We start from the raw sequence: 15,015 nt of genomic DNA, 5'->3' as shown, positions 1-15,015 counted from the left end.
TGTGACGGTCAATCCCACTATTTGTGGGTAAAAGAGTAGCCCAAGAGTTGGCGGTGGGTGGTGATGATTAGCTGCCTTCCCCCTAGTCTTACACTGCTAAATAGGGACGGCTAGCGCAGATAGCCCTCGTGTAGGTTTGCGCGAAATCCATAACAAACAAACAATCGTAAAAATGTGTCACAACATTACTTAATTACTTCGTAAAAATGTGTCACAACATAACTACAAACCAATTCCTGGACACCATCTACTGTGGATCGAGGAAGCTTCATCCATTGATATATGTTTTCACAGTGATAACGTTAACTTTGTACATTTGTTTGAAATCACCAACATCCTTGTTTCAATTAATATATATCTGTAGTGAATTATCAGTAAAAATACCAGGAGTATCCAAATAATTTGGAGGTTTCAACATGGCTAAAACTGAGAAAAATAATTTAAAATTAATCAGTGTGAAACAACCACAAATTACTGTATTACATAATGAAAAGAAAAATCAACGATTACGGTTCAAAAACAAACAAACATTAGAAGCTTTGCTGCAACTGAGCCAGGTGAAGCCAGGTGTTCATATCCCGTTAAAAACACGCTCCGCACTTTGTGTACATGAGTACACTCTAGAAGTGACGGTCAAATCTAATTTTTTGAACAGTCGAGAGTAGCTCACTAGTTGGCGGTGAGTCTATCAAATTGTGAATGGCTATGTACAGATAGCTCTTGTGTGGCTTGGTGCAACTGGGAGACTAATATGTTTGATAAGAATGAAAACCCAAGAAAAAACACACATTCAGACTCATTCGAAAGACTTCAATTAAATATCCCATCGATCCAAAATCTTCTTGTTTACAGTATTTCAAGAAAGCAGAGCTTTAGAGAAAACTACTTACAACGTTCATGAGTAGGAAAGTGTAGAAAACGAACCATTTACAGTACTCCACGAAAGAAGTTTAGAGACCATGTACATATTTAACGCATGAACATGCATTTGTTTGACCATACTCTCAAGAATCAAAAGCATAAAAAGGCACTGCTTCGTTTAATTACTTATTGTAATACAAGCTTCGTCTTGCCAGTGTTGTCAAGTCTGCAAATATCTAAGAATAACTAATCTTCTACGAAATAACCAACAGTTATTTTGTCCATCGTCTTTCTAATGATAGCCGTAGGACATGCATATAATATAAATAATATTTTAAAATATTATTCAATGTTTTCTCAGACTATACGTCGTAAGTTAGTTAATGTGTTGGTATAAAACATGGATTTAAACCAGTCAATAATATCTTATGTATGCACACACTTTAAACTTAAGTTTCAGAACAATGCTAAATTATTGACAGTTTCTGTACATTAAATTATAACCAGTATTATTTTTAGATAGCTTAAATAACTTTAGTATATGTATAGTTGCAATGTTTTATTATGAATATAAGAAAGTTTACAAACAAAATTCATATTCAATAACGTATCCATTAACTTTAACCATCAGAAGAGATCGTTGACTGTCCTTCACAATCTGGTTAAACTGTTATTTATTTAAGAAAGACAAAATTCAATGGTATTGAAAAATATCTTGATTTAAAAATTCTCACCGCAGGTGTAAAAAATCCACGTCTTACCTTTCTAGGAACACATGGCAATATGCCTTTGCGTGTATTCCGATTGAAATATACACTGAAAACAATTTTCAATAGTACAGTTATCAGTTACAGGACTATGATTACTCTTATTCAGACCTGTTTCCACCTGTAAAACTTTAGTTAGGAACCATCTTTAACAGTGTTTGTAGTTCCACGTGTGCTATGAGACCACCAACTTCACTAACGGTACATCTCCTTCTGATGCGCACGTGGAGCTGCGTCGCTCACCGCGCTCAGTCTCGCTGATTTAATTTTGCACTACTTCTCTGAAAGTAATTTAGTACAATAAATTTACGTTATAATCATCTTATCGAGCTGACGTCTTCTGTTCCATCTTGTTAGGTCAGAAATATGGAGTGGTCTTAGAAAAAGCCTTGATTTCATCCATGCTCCATTACATACGCGTTTTGAAGACATATGAAAGTCTTAGAATGATATCTATCCTATATTTAATGAATGTTAAATATAGTGTCTGGTGCTGTGGTCGATTATGTATACATATCGATAAATAATTTTTTACCATGTTTGGTAAGATGTATAATTTCACATAAAAAGAAAAACTATGCAATAGATATATGCATGCATGTATAAATTATATATATGTTTGATATTCGTTAAAGTAAACGTAAACCGAGAAAATCCTTTTTATTAGGTATAATTTTCCTCACCACGTGAACGGTGGGATCTTGGTGGGACGGCACATAACTCTGGCACGCCTTATACGCCTGTTTAACCAATCAGAAACCAAATAAGATGCGAGATTCCGCTTGGCCGTTCTGACCCCTCGACCAAAGGCAAGTTTTATTGGTTCAGGTTTTCAGTACATAACAGGCACAGCAGTGTAGCTTATAAGGCTGTATCTGATGTAACTTCGTTAGTCACTTTTGGTTAGATCTTCAGTTATTCTCTGGTTGTCTGGAAAAACGACCTTCTGGACACAAAGTCCACTTGTGGAGACCATGGCCGACGACCAAAGGGTTTTAAGGGACGAACGAGTTTCGGACAAACGAAAACCGGACGATTTTGTGGCTATTTACGGCTTGAACAGCGGGACTTCCGCTTCCCGTTCACTTGTGGAGCATGGTGGTAAGTGGGGCATGCTCAGCATGATGTTTCTAATAAATTCAATAAATCATACTAAATTCTATGCGGCGCAGCGTTTTATAGGGTCTAATTGAATGTAAGTTCCACTTCTCAGTTCAGAAGCCATTACTGGAATGAAGGTTGACATGCTAGCACATCCAATGTGCTGCTGATTGGATAGAGTACATCATTAGTGATTCGACGCTTGGCCTTAATTATTTGTGAAAGCAAGACCTAAATGAATTTCTCTTCACGTAAAAATCTATTAGAGTTTAAAATTATTTATTTTTTTATTCCTTTTTTCATTTTAAAGTAGATTAGGGGAGAAACAATAAGAATAACCAATGATTATTATTGGTTTATTCGAATATTATTTATATAATGAAATTACTATATAAATTCCATAATAATTACAATTATAATATTAAAATCGTGTTAAGCAGTATTTATTCTAACACTTTCTTCATGGAATATAAAATATCATATGTTCTATTCCAAAGTAACGTTCGTTAACTTAAAGCAATGTGCATGTAAAATATATAGTTATTAACTTTATATTTTTTTCTTAAAGACGTATTAGAATAAAATATCTGGACTGTTTTATTACGTATATAGCTACTGATACTCAGTTAATTTGACTTATAATTAATGGGTATTGTGAACTAACAGTTTTGATGTTGTGACTTTTTTTTGCGTATTTTGGTTATTTTGTTTGGAGTCTCCATGCACAGACCAGGCGATACCTATGACGCTAAATCAAAAATCATGTTTATATAGAGAAAAAAAAAGGACTTCCACTTACAAATGTTTGTTACACAAATAATGATGCCTCAGAAACTAGCATAAATTATGAGTAAAATTACAGCCTTCCGTGTCAAGAACTGATAGGTGATCAGAAATTTGAGAAGAAGACAGTTTCATATGGTTGTTTGTAATATGGAAATGCTGATCTGTAAACTAATAAACTGCTAACTTGTTCAGATATCTACATGTGAGTACATTTTATCATCAAGTGATCGCTCATTGTGTTCATTCGGTGCGGCTTCTTTTTTATATGTTGTGCGCAGATGTTGTATGTTATGAATCTACTGGAATTTCAATAAGTTACGTTTCAAATTACTCACTATATTTCAAAGTTCTTCCCACGTTCTATGACAGGAACAATACATTAAAATATATATTTTTTTAATTTACGTTTGCTGATTTAATTTTTGAAATTGTTTATTACTGTTATTATATGAAAAAAATAGAACTATTTTTCTTGTAAGCGATGTTTAAGTTAATATATAACATTATACCGAATCATGAAGTTAAGCCACTGCTAGCGATTCATATCCACCTAGCCTGTTTCGCCGTTCATTGTCACTATTTATACAGTTTCTCTCCTGTATGTCATTGCGATTATCGGGTCGAACGTAGTTTGGGATTAAAGTGCCCGGACTGTGAATCTGGAGGTTCACGGTTCGTGACTCATTGCAGCAAAAAACGCGCTCCGCACTATTGGGTCGTGGGTGCTCTATAAAAAATGACAGTCAAATCCGATTATACAGTCAGACAACAGTTGGCGGCGGGTGCTGTTAACTAGCTTCTTTCAAAACTAGGAACAGGTTCAGAGATTCCATGTGTAGCTCTGCGTGAAAATCCTATGACGACTATCCAAGCAATAGCTTTTAAGATATTTCATTGATCTGGCACGTGATTAGAATATTACTCATTATATGCTAGTAGAAATAGGTGCAAAGACAAGGGATTTATTTGTTTGGAAATGGATATCCAAAATACTCTTGAAAGGTAAAATAGAGGATCATGTGGAGATGTATGGACTGAAATAACCACCCTTTCTCTACAGGTAAACTCTGGATATGGCCAGTAAGAAAAGACTTTCGTCTAGTTAGAAGGGTCTTACTTTACTAAATTCTTGGACATGTCGTAATGCAATGCGATCATTAGTAAAGAGATATTACCAGCAAGTTGAAACTTCAGAATTATGATGTCAGTTTTTCACAAGAGCGGTAAGGGATGGATAAATACTTGAAAGCTGCAGGGATAACAGATGACATTGGTAAAGTTAGAGCACCTTATTTTAGACAAAATTTAAGAAGTTACTGGACTTAAGTGTTTATGGGCTATCTCTATAGAGTGCAAGAATGTACAATGTTTTTGTCTCTGTGTTTCTTCATAATGTTTGTCTAATTAAAAATTAAATATCACTCACGTGATGCAAAGATATGTTAAATTAGGTTCCTGATTATTGCATTGTATTTCTGGTAAAATTTCAACTCTAAAAAGTAGAAATAAATGTAATTTTTGTGTAGGCAGTGCTTTAAATTGATAAAGATATTCAGTTGTTCGAGATATTTTTAGAAACAAATTTGGTGACAAAGTACTTTCATCACATCGTTGACGTGAATACAGTTATTGGGCAACAGAAGATTACATTTATTTTTCCACATAAGGCCTTTGGTGCTTTGCCGTCACACGTATTCACGACGTCAAGCCACAGATATAAATTTCTGGAAAAAATCATTCCCGTGGAATGGAATCTAATATTGAATAGTTATAGTGAACAATTTTGCAATTAATAATCCTTTCCCCTTTGGTAATTCCTACGAATTTTATTTTAACTTGTTTGGCCGGTAATACATGTAAGGTCCACTTAATGTTTACAGTTACTGTTCCTGTCTTGTTCACTAGTTCTTCTGAACCTCTCAACCTTCTGGCAAGTACAATGTGCAGATGTGTTTCTGAAAACATACTTGTTTTTAGTTACTATATTTCTCTGAGATGACAGATGAATTTATCAAAGGACTATAAGTTTATTACATATGTTCCCCATGCATGCCACTGCATATTTCGTGTAGGAATGGGTACTCGTTTTAGTGTAAGTTTAAAACTGATTTGATATTAGATTTTCATTCGCAATAGTAATAAAAAATACATTTTATTAATAGATTTCTAGCATCAGCTGAAATATTTAACAATTGTTAGATGTTCAATGCATACAATTTGTATGGCACTAAAAACAAATGATTACCATCTCTTGAAAAAATTCGAACTATGTTCATCTATTTTTATGAAATGCTTCTCTTATGGTACATTCTACTTTTACCATTACAATCGTCGTGAAAAACAACATCACACAGAGCAGTGCATTTCATCGTCGGAGAGTTGATTATTTTCATGATGGGCAGCAAGAGAACATTAAAATTTCTATCAAGAAGTCGAAACGGGATTGAATCTTCCAGATACAATGTTTGGCCACTTTATTAGGAACTATACCCAATAATGAGTTGGGTCTCCCCTTTTCTAGAATAACATCCATTATAAGACTTGGCATAAAATCCACAAGATGATGGAAGGTGTCCTGAGGATTTGTTCCCCATTCAGTCATTAAAACTGTACGCCATTCATGGAGCGAGATTGACAGAGGATCGTGAGAGCAAATGTGTCTTTCGAGCTTATCCTGCAGATGTTAAGTATTGAGATTTGAGGATTGTGGTGGTCATGAGAGATACCCAAAGTTTCCATCATGCTTCCCAAACTACGCTCGCACAATTTGGGCAGGGTGGGTAGAAGCATTGTCTTCTTGGAAGTAGCTGGCTCCGTTAGAATACACAGGAAGCTCTTAATCAGAAATGATGCTTAGGTCAGCTGTGGCATTCAATCTACTTTCCAATTGGGTCAAAGAGTTCAGGGTATGCTAGGAAGACATGTCCTAACCCTTGACTCCACCACCAAAAGCTGAGACAGTTGGGACCATACAAGAGGGGTAAGTTATTCTTGTAATTTTTTGCAAACCTATCTTCTCTCATAGCTCACTGTGTAGTTTTGTGCTTAACAACAAAACAAAGGAAATACCAATTTAAACTATATAAAAAAGGAGATTATTCTTTTTCTCAGCATTGGATTGATACGTGTTTAGTAGATATCCTATTCTACACCAAGTAGAACATTCAGTTATGCTAATTTACACAAAAACAAAAAGAAATGTAAATCATTTTGATAAGATAATAAAATTTTCTATGGTCATTTTATTTGAATGGATTTAGAAAATTTGCAATGTCAAGTTTACAACAGGGTCACGATTTAAATAAGTGCATTGGAATTCAAACTACGTTTGAGTGTGTTCGTAAAATTGTAAACAGAAAATTTTGTTTCCAAAATGACAAGACTTTGTAAAAAAGCGAGTGAGAGATTTCTAAAGAAAGGCTGTCTAGTTTGCGAAACAAGACAAGTTGCACAGATGGAATTGATGTCACGTTTAGTAACCATACTATCACACCTTAGGTATTATTTTATGTTTATTCGATAACCTGCTGCTATCTTCTATCGAGATTTCAAGACAAAAGTGCTAAGCTTATGCCCATTATATGTTGTTTTCTGAATAGATATCAGAATGAATTTGGGAAGGATTCCCAAATTCTGTTATCTTGCTGGATGGCTAAATGAGTTACATTTTTAGTAATTCGACTTGTACACGCCCGTTTAGCTCCACTTGTGTGTGAGATTCTTGTCAATTATCACGTGGCTATCTTCTCTAACATAAAAATCTGTAATGTATGCGTTGTTTTCTAAAATTTTAAATTTTGTTAGCCTATATATTTCATCAATTCTGTACTCGTATGCATATTCACATTGAATATTAAAAAAATCCTCCTTAGGATATCCTGAAGATATCAACTGATTATCAGCCACGATGTTGGACCGAACAAAATCGTTAATTAGTTTGTTAATCAGAAATTAAAAAAATATATGTAGAAGGCAACCATGAAAAAATTTGGAATTCGTTCAGCACAACCTTACTGTAAGTACCACTGGCATTATGGAAGAATAATTCTAGCTACACAGTGGCTGTACTATTTCAGAATACAGATTATTTCCAATTTGGCTTTTTTTTTTCAATTATGATCCAATATATGCATCAATCTAATATACAGTAAATTTCTTAAAATATTTGTGGAATAAATCACATTTTTATAGCCACATATGTTATGACTGTGTATGGTTACTAAGCAATGCATTTTGATGTAAATAGATAACATTTTTAAAGCCTTATGTATTGTGGTTATTCAGAGTTTAGAATAAAAATAACACTGTGAGAAGAAGCATATATATACCGAATTCCTTCGATTTAAAAGTGGCTTTAGTTTTAATAAGCACAAAATATCTTGAATCCTTAGATGGCGCTCATCCTTACCTTCAATAATTGTTACAGTGATTTCATCGATAATGTTTCACAGCAACTTGCATAGACATGCTTCGTAGGTAGATTGTTACAATGGTAGCCAATCCAAGTGGGGTCTTCTTATATGGTAACCTTATGTGGTAAATATAATTAGTTAGATAAACAGCTCTTCGAACACCTCAAAACGAAGTGACCGTGGATCTTGGTGAAAGTTTGCGTGATGTAAAATAACGTAAAGGAATTAATAAACACAAAGTATATTATTCACAAAATCACAGTAATGCATGGGTTAGACAAGTAATGTGATTAAAAAAAAAGTTGCAAAAAATGGTTCAGATAAGTCAAACTTTAGATCTTGATAGGTGATGATAAATAGGATTAATACTGAATGTAGCGAGGTACAGTGTAGTACAAGAACATTGAACTTTGGTTGATTTATAATGTGAATCTTTTAGTCCAAGAACATTGAACTATAATGTGAATCTTTTTCTCTTTCTCTCTAGAACATAAACTCAATTCTTTTTTACTACACCTGATTCTTCCAATAATGTAACTACACACTCCAGCAACAGAGTAGGCACTAAAAGCATAAACATTTATGATCATTACAACATAGTGCGTTTTTACCTTATACACTAACGTATTATACCAACATGAGAATCGCTCCCACTCTCACACATACACAAAAACACCAAAAAATCTACATGTACGCCTGTCTTCATCAGGGGCAAACATATAATGATCATTAGTGAATGGTTATTGGAATGGTACTACTACTAGGGAATGGAATGACATGTGAAATGTCATACATTAGTGAGTGGTTGTTGTAATAGTACCACTACCTAAGTGTGAAATGTCATGCGTTAGTGAGTGGTTGTTGTAATAGTACCACTACCTAAGTGTGAAATGTCATACATTAGTGAGTGGTTGTTGTAATAGTACCACTACCTAAGTGTGAAATATATATACGTTACTGAGTGGTTGTTGTAATAGTGCCACTACCTAAGTGTGAAATGTCATACGTTAGTGAGTGGTTGTTGTAATAGTACCACTACCTAAGTGTGAAATGTCATACATTAGTGAGTGGTTGTTGTAATAGTACCACTACCTAAGTGTGAAATGTCATACATTAGTGAGTGGTTGTTGTAATAGTACCACTACCTAAGTGTGAAATGTCATACATTAGTGAGTGGTTGTTGTAACGGTACCACTACCTAAGTATGGAATGACAGATGCTGACCTGGCAGGCTTTTACTATAGCATTACATAAACACATCACTTGTAGAATGTTGAAGAAAATAAAAATATACTGGTGTACACGATGTATCAATTACATCACCTGAAGTTTCTTTGGGGCTGGACTTTACTGAAAAATAAAATCGAATTACAATTTTAGATTGCAAAAATTACCTATTGGGCCCTGGGTACACAATAAATACCTAAGGCCATGACGAATGGTTTCTGATGTCATAATGGTAGGACAAAATGAATGTACAGTATTAGACAATAATAATAATCAAACTGACCTCCCATAGGGATCCTGGGAAAAATAAAAGTAGACGAATCACAGCACTTCTCTAAACAAGTTTATATCACTTTCACTACTATACATTATGGCCTTATGGGGAAAAAATCTAAATAGGCTAGCACAAAAATCAGTTAACTACATCAACACCCACAAAATATATTACAGTATAAAGTGTAGAACACTTTGTAATATAAAAATATACTAACATAATAATAATATAAATACAACAACACATAGTGCAACTATAAGTAAAAAACCTTTTAAGTAAGTTGTAAAAAACATAAAATATTTACATAATTGGGAAAAACATAGATTTATTTTGCATAACATTATCAGAATAAAAAATAATACTTTTTTCATGATGTGATTACAACATTACAGTAAATCTCTCTAATTATAACATAATAACATAATAAAAATCAGAGTTCTGTGATAGGGAAATACATATCTAAATAGTCTATCTTAAATAATTCAAGAAATTAACTCATCTAACTACCCTACTTTTAATGAATAGATATTGGAATTCACACTTTTAATTCACAACTCCGCAATATCCACACTTTTCTGTCTTTATCATATATCCTGACATTGCTTGTACCTGTCAACAGTCAGAGTGCCATGATTTTTTGTAGATTTTCAACACAATTGGCTGAGATTCATCACACACTTGCATTGATACCTAACTACCTTAGCCTATCCTAGTGCACCAAAACTAAACAAAGATGCCACCCAGATGTACTAACTCTAATAGCTAGCCTAATCTAACAAGACCAGAAACTGAAAAAAAGAGAGACTGTTCCCAACATCTAACCAACTAGTGCTCTTACCTAACTTATACGCCACCCGGTGGGACAGCGGTAATTCTACGGACTTACAACGCTAAAATCCGGGTTTCGATTCCCCGCAGTGGACACAGCAGACAGTTCATTGTGGCTTTGCTCTAAAACAAACCTAATCTATGCTAGCCTAACATAGACATTAGTTGACCATTACCGATAACTCATAAAAGCGTAACTATAGAATTCCTAGTAAATAATGAATCAAAGTATGGAAATACGAATTAAAACCCAATAGATATCTTAAATGTATTCTTCACAACACTGCATTGCAGCAGTAACATCGCCAACACTATCAAATCTTAAATCATATGAATGATAATACTCATCATAATGTATCAAATGTATCAACACACACACACATATATATATATATATACAGAGGATTGAATATGCTATTATAAAATAATTTTAGAGCCTCGCCATGTTGTTACAATTCCTGTCACCACATCCATTTATGCTGTATCTGATGATAGTGCACTTTGACAACACCCTGCAGCGTAATTTTCATTGCAAAAAGTTTGTTCCTAAGGTTAAGTAGAAAGGATATCCCCATCTTGGAAAATCTAAATCCTCGATCTGAACGCATCTTTGTGATTTGAGTGTATGGATATTTTGTGTTGGTAAGGGCTTTTACATACCCTTTCCAAAAGCGATCAGTTATCCGCAGCACACACTACTTACAAAATGCAAAACAATGTCAAAATGTAGTTCCGATATATTTTGTTCCATAGTGGCTTTACATCAGCTATGGTTGTCATGTAACTTGCTGATTTCCAAATTCAAACTTATTTTAATGCAATATATTCAACCTAGTATATTAATAAAGTCCTAGTAAAATTTGTTATACATACACAGGTGATAAACTTAAAGGAAACACAAACAATAAACAACTGCAACTAAATTTTAAATCTATCCTAAGCACAATACAAAAAGTGAATGAAATATACAATGTGCTAGTATTTGCTTTGAACAGAACAGTGTACTTTGTTTTTATACTAGCAGAAGTTTATTAATGCAATTTTACGAAATATTGTTCCAAGTGTTTTGTATTACTTCACATAATTCAGCCAAGTTGTTTAGTTGCTGTTTGACCTTTTCAGTTTTCATATAAGCCTATATAGCAGTAATTATATTTATATGACGACTTTGTGCGGGGCAAGTCATAGTTTAAAGTGTCCCATCAGCCTCTTTTACTCCAGCTATGGTTTCAAAACAATTCTGCATGCTTGGTATCACTGTCTTGCTGGAAGATTAACCTTTGTCCAACTGGTCTTGTTCCTGTGGGAATAACATAAAGTATACTAATTTGCTTATACCTATCAGCAGTCAGGGGCCATAATTTAAAATAGATTTTTTGTTTTTTGTTTTTTTTTAATTTCGTGCAAAGCTACACGAGGGCTATCTGCGCTAGCCGTCCCTAATTTAGCAGAGTAAGACTAGAGGGAAGGCAGCTAGTCATCACCACCCACCGCCAACTCTTGGGCTACTCTTTTACCAACGAATAGTGCGATTGACCGTTACATTATAACGCCCCCACGGCAGGAAGGGCGAGCATGTTTGATGTGACGGGGATTCGAACCCGCGCCCCTCTGATTGCGAGTAGAGCGCCCAAACCACCTGGCCATGCCGGGCCTTAAAATAGATTTCCAACACCATTGGCTGATATTCACTACACCCTTGCATTGATTCCCTAGCATGCTTAACTGTACATTTTATATGTTGATCGTTATACCTTTCTCCATTTTGCCATCAAGCAATCATTAATCCATGCCAAACAAATTGGATTTATATTCATCTGTAAAGAGCACCATTTTTTCAGCTTGGTTCATCCAATTGTTTTAATTCTGATTACCACTAAAGTCTTTTATTTTGGTTATCTCTCTTAAGAATTGATTTTTGAGCAGCTATATGCCCATTGAGACCAATGTTCTAGACATTATATTCATTCCTGTACTTACATCTAGGTCTTGGCGGGTTATTAGTTGTATTTTAAGTTTGCCATGGAAATAACATACCTGAATTATTTAACATCACTTTAGAATAATTCGGGCTTTCTTCCTTTCTATAATCAATACTATTCATTTCATATACTCTCTCTTCAGAGTTTCCATGACGTTCTTACTAAAAATGAAATTTTGCCTCAATCTGTCACATGATTTCTACAGATTTATCATGCAGCATTTCTGTCTTGGGAAACATGATTGCATTCACTATACTACAGCTGGAAATAGTATGATTTAATGTACTTAGTAATTATGCTGGTGTGGTACTGTATGATTGTACAAATGCTAACTCGTAATTGTACTCTGGTGAAAATCATTTTGGTACAACAGAGGGGAAAAGCAATCCTATAATATTTGCATTTTATTCACTATCTCCATAATTACTTTCACATTTAACCACTTTTACACCAAAGTAATATTTACATACACTTATTTATGGGTGCTCCTCAATCAATCGAGGAAAAGAGATATTAAAGAGCAGTGACAGCCACTTTGTTTGGGTTTGACACTACTTTTACCAGAAACTTTATTCTTTGCAAGTCCTTTTTTTTGTATATCCTAGTCCTGTGTTTAAGTGCCGGGTGATATTGGTTTATCTGGCTTCTACAAATTGTGTCTATCCCCATAGCCCTTTTTTTCTTTAACTGTACGAGATTCCAAGCTAACTTACAGCAAGTAGTGTGCAATGGGCAGTGACATTTCAGGACAAGCACTGGTAGGTCCATTCCAGATGACAGAACCAATGGAAGCTTAAGCTTATTTCTAGGTTATTGCTTTTCTAAGTCATTGATTGACCACATTCTTTGTTAATGCATTGGTAAGTTTAATGATGGTTGCTATGTGTGTGTGTGTGTGTGTGTTTATAGGTAAAAATTATCTTTGCTATTTCAAAATAACCTCTATTTCTCACACTGAAAGGGATTTCCTTGGGGTTGGGTATATTCACCCAGTCTTCTGTAGAGAGCTCAGCCTCCAGTTCTTCAAAAACGTTCAAATACTTTTTTATGTAATGTCTTGAGCTGTGATTCTTTCACATTTCGCCATGATGTTTTCATCACTCAGTACGATTTGCTACTAGACATAAGTATATTAGACAAAGTTTCTCAGTTGCTGCTACTATGGTATTGGAGCCTAATGTAGTGAAAGTCTCCATACTGATTGAAGAGCGACTATGTGATTTCAGATGTTCTTCCAAACACTCTAAGGTAATGGCTCTTTCTCATTGACCTCATTGACATAGCTAGATCAGATTTTGTGGCATCACCCTCCAGATCAGCTAGGTTGACTATTACAATCTAATATTTATTCTCCATCACTTTCTGCCCCCCCCCCCCCAGTGGCACAGCGGTATGTCTGCAGACTTACAAACGCTAGAAACCGGATTTCGATAACTGTGGTGGGCAGAGCACAGATAGCCCATTGTGTAGCTTTGTGCTTCCCTACAAACAAACAGACTAACCACCACTTTCTGTGACTTTGTCCAACTAATTCGTTAGAAGTTTGTCAACGTGATCAATACACTTTCCCACATTATTTGACTGTTAAAGTTCATAGTTTACAGAATAGCTGTAAAATTTTGAGGTGTGGCACAACTTTATTCAAGGAGCTGCTTTTATTATGGTGTATACCACAGTCAATAACAATTTTCATCTTGGAACTACTTTAGTTCTCCAGTCTTGCCATAATTTAATTTTTTACATACAGCTGCTTTCCTCATTTGAAGCTGTTAGCCTGAACACACTAATTGGAGAATGACTATTAAATAAAAGTGTCGTAAAGAGTGAAGAAACAAAGCTATACATAACTCATTCCAGAATTGCCTTAGTAATGTAAAGCAGGTGGTGATCTCAGTCAGTTTATTTGGAGCTCATATACTCTGTAAGTATTTTGCTTTCAATGCGAATATAATAGTTAGCCAGACCATCCGACTGAGGGTAAAATGTGGTGAAGCTTGAGTCTTCACTAGCCCTAATGTGTGACATAATTCCACAAAAAGAGAACATTTATAAATTCGTTTTTTAGTTCTGTGGGTCAACTCTGATGCTCTCAAGTGTGTTATCTAGTACTCAGCGAATTTAATAGCCTCTGATTGTGTTGAAATGTCAGAGAGTAGATATGCTGCACCATATTTTGTAAAATATTCAACTGTCAATTTCCTTTTTCAGTTCCAAACAGTGGTCTGGCTATATCTATAGTATTCCATTGCACTGGCGTAACTCTGTGTTGACTGGCTTTTGTATAAGCAGAACATTCAGTACAGTATCTACACCATTATTCAACATCTTTATATTCAGTAAAACTGTTTAGTTAAGTGGTTGTGCAACACTGTCTGGTACTTTCTGGTTCTCGTACCATGTAGTGTACATAAAATATCCTGCTAAACCACAGCCGAAACGCCCTACTTTCATGGACCATAACACCAACAGAGTACTTTTTCTCATATCTGTGATAAAAGACTGTAATATAATAAATATGAGCTTCAATGCAACATTCATTGCAATGTAGTGATCAAGATTTTACTACACAGCAAGTGGCATCAATGATAGACCAAGGTTCTTTAAGTGCTGTTTTCAAAGTGGTTTATTAAAAAGAATCTGTAGACAACTATTCATGCACCCTTTCTAACACTAAGTCGATTTAACATTGTCGAAATGTCTCCTTTTGTCATAGTTTTATGTCAGGATAGTCTGCAAATAGACATAGTTTTGTTTGTTTGTTTGTTTTGAATTTCGCG

The 15,015-nt window shown here is 34.7% G+C and overlaps 1 protein-coding gene across 1 annotated transcript in view; it reads left to right on the top strand.

Annotated features, from left to right (window-relative positions):
* Positions 1-2,602: 2,602 nt before the first annotated feature.
* Positions 2,603-15,015, top strand: part of LOC106463623 (homeobox protein prophet of Pit-1-like) — a 31,910-nt gene continuing 19,497 nt past the window's right edge. Inside the window, exon 1 of the mRNA XM_013923672.2 lies at positions 2,603-2,729. Within this exon, the coding sequence (XP_013779126.1) occupies positions 2,603-2,729 (127 nt within the window). The remainder of the gene's footprint in view (positions 2,730-15,015) is intronic.

This window comes from Limulus polyphemus, unplaced genomic scaffold, assembly GCF_000517525.1.
Source record: "Limulus polyphemus unplaced genomic scaffold, Limulus_polyphemus-2.1.2 Scaffold1448, whole genome shotgun sequence".
NCBI classification, from domain to species: domain Eukaryota; kingdom Metazoa; phylum Arthropoda; class Merostomata; order Xiphosura; family Limulidae; genus Limulus; species Limulus polyphemus.
This window is presented reverse-complemented; position numbering and strand designations above follow the sequence as displayed.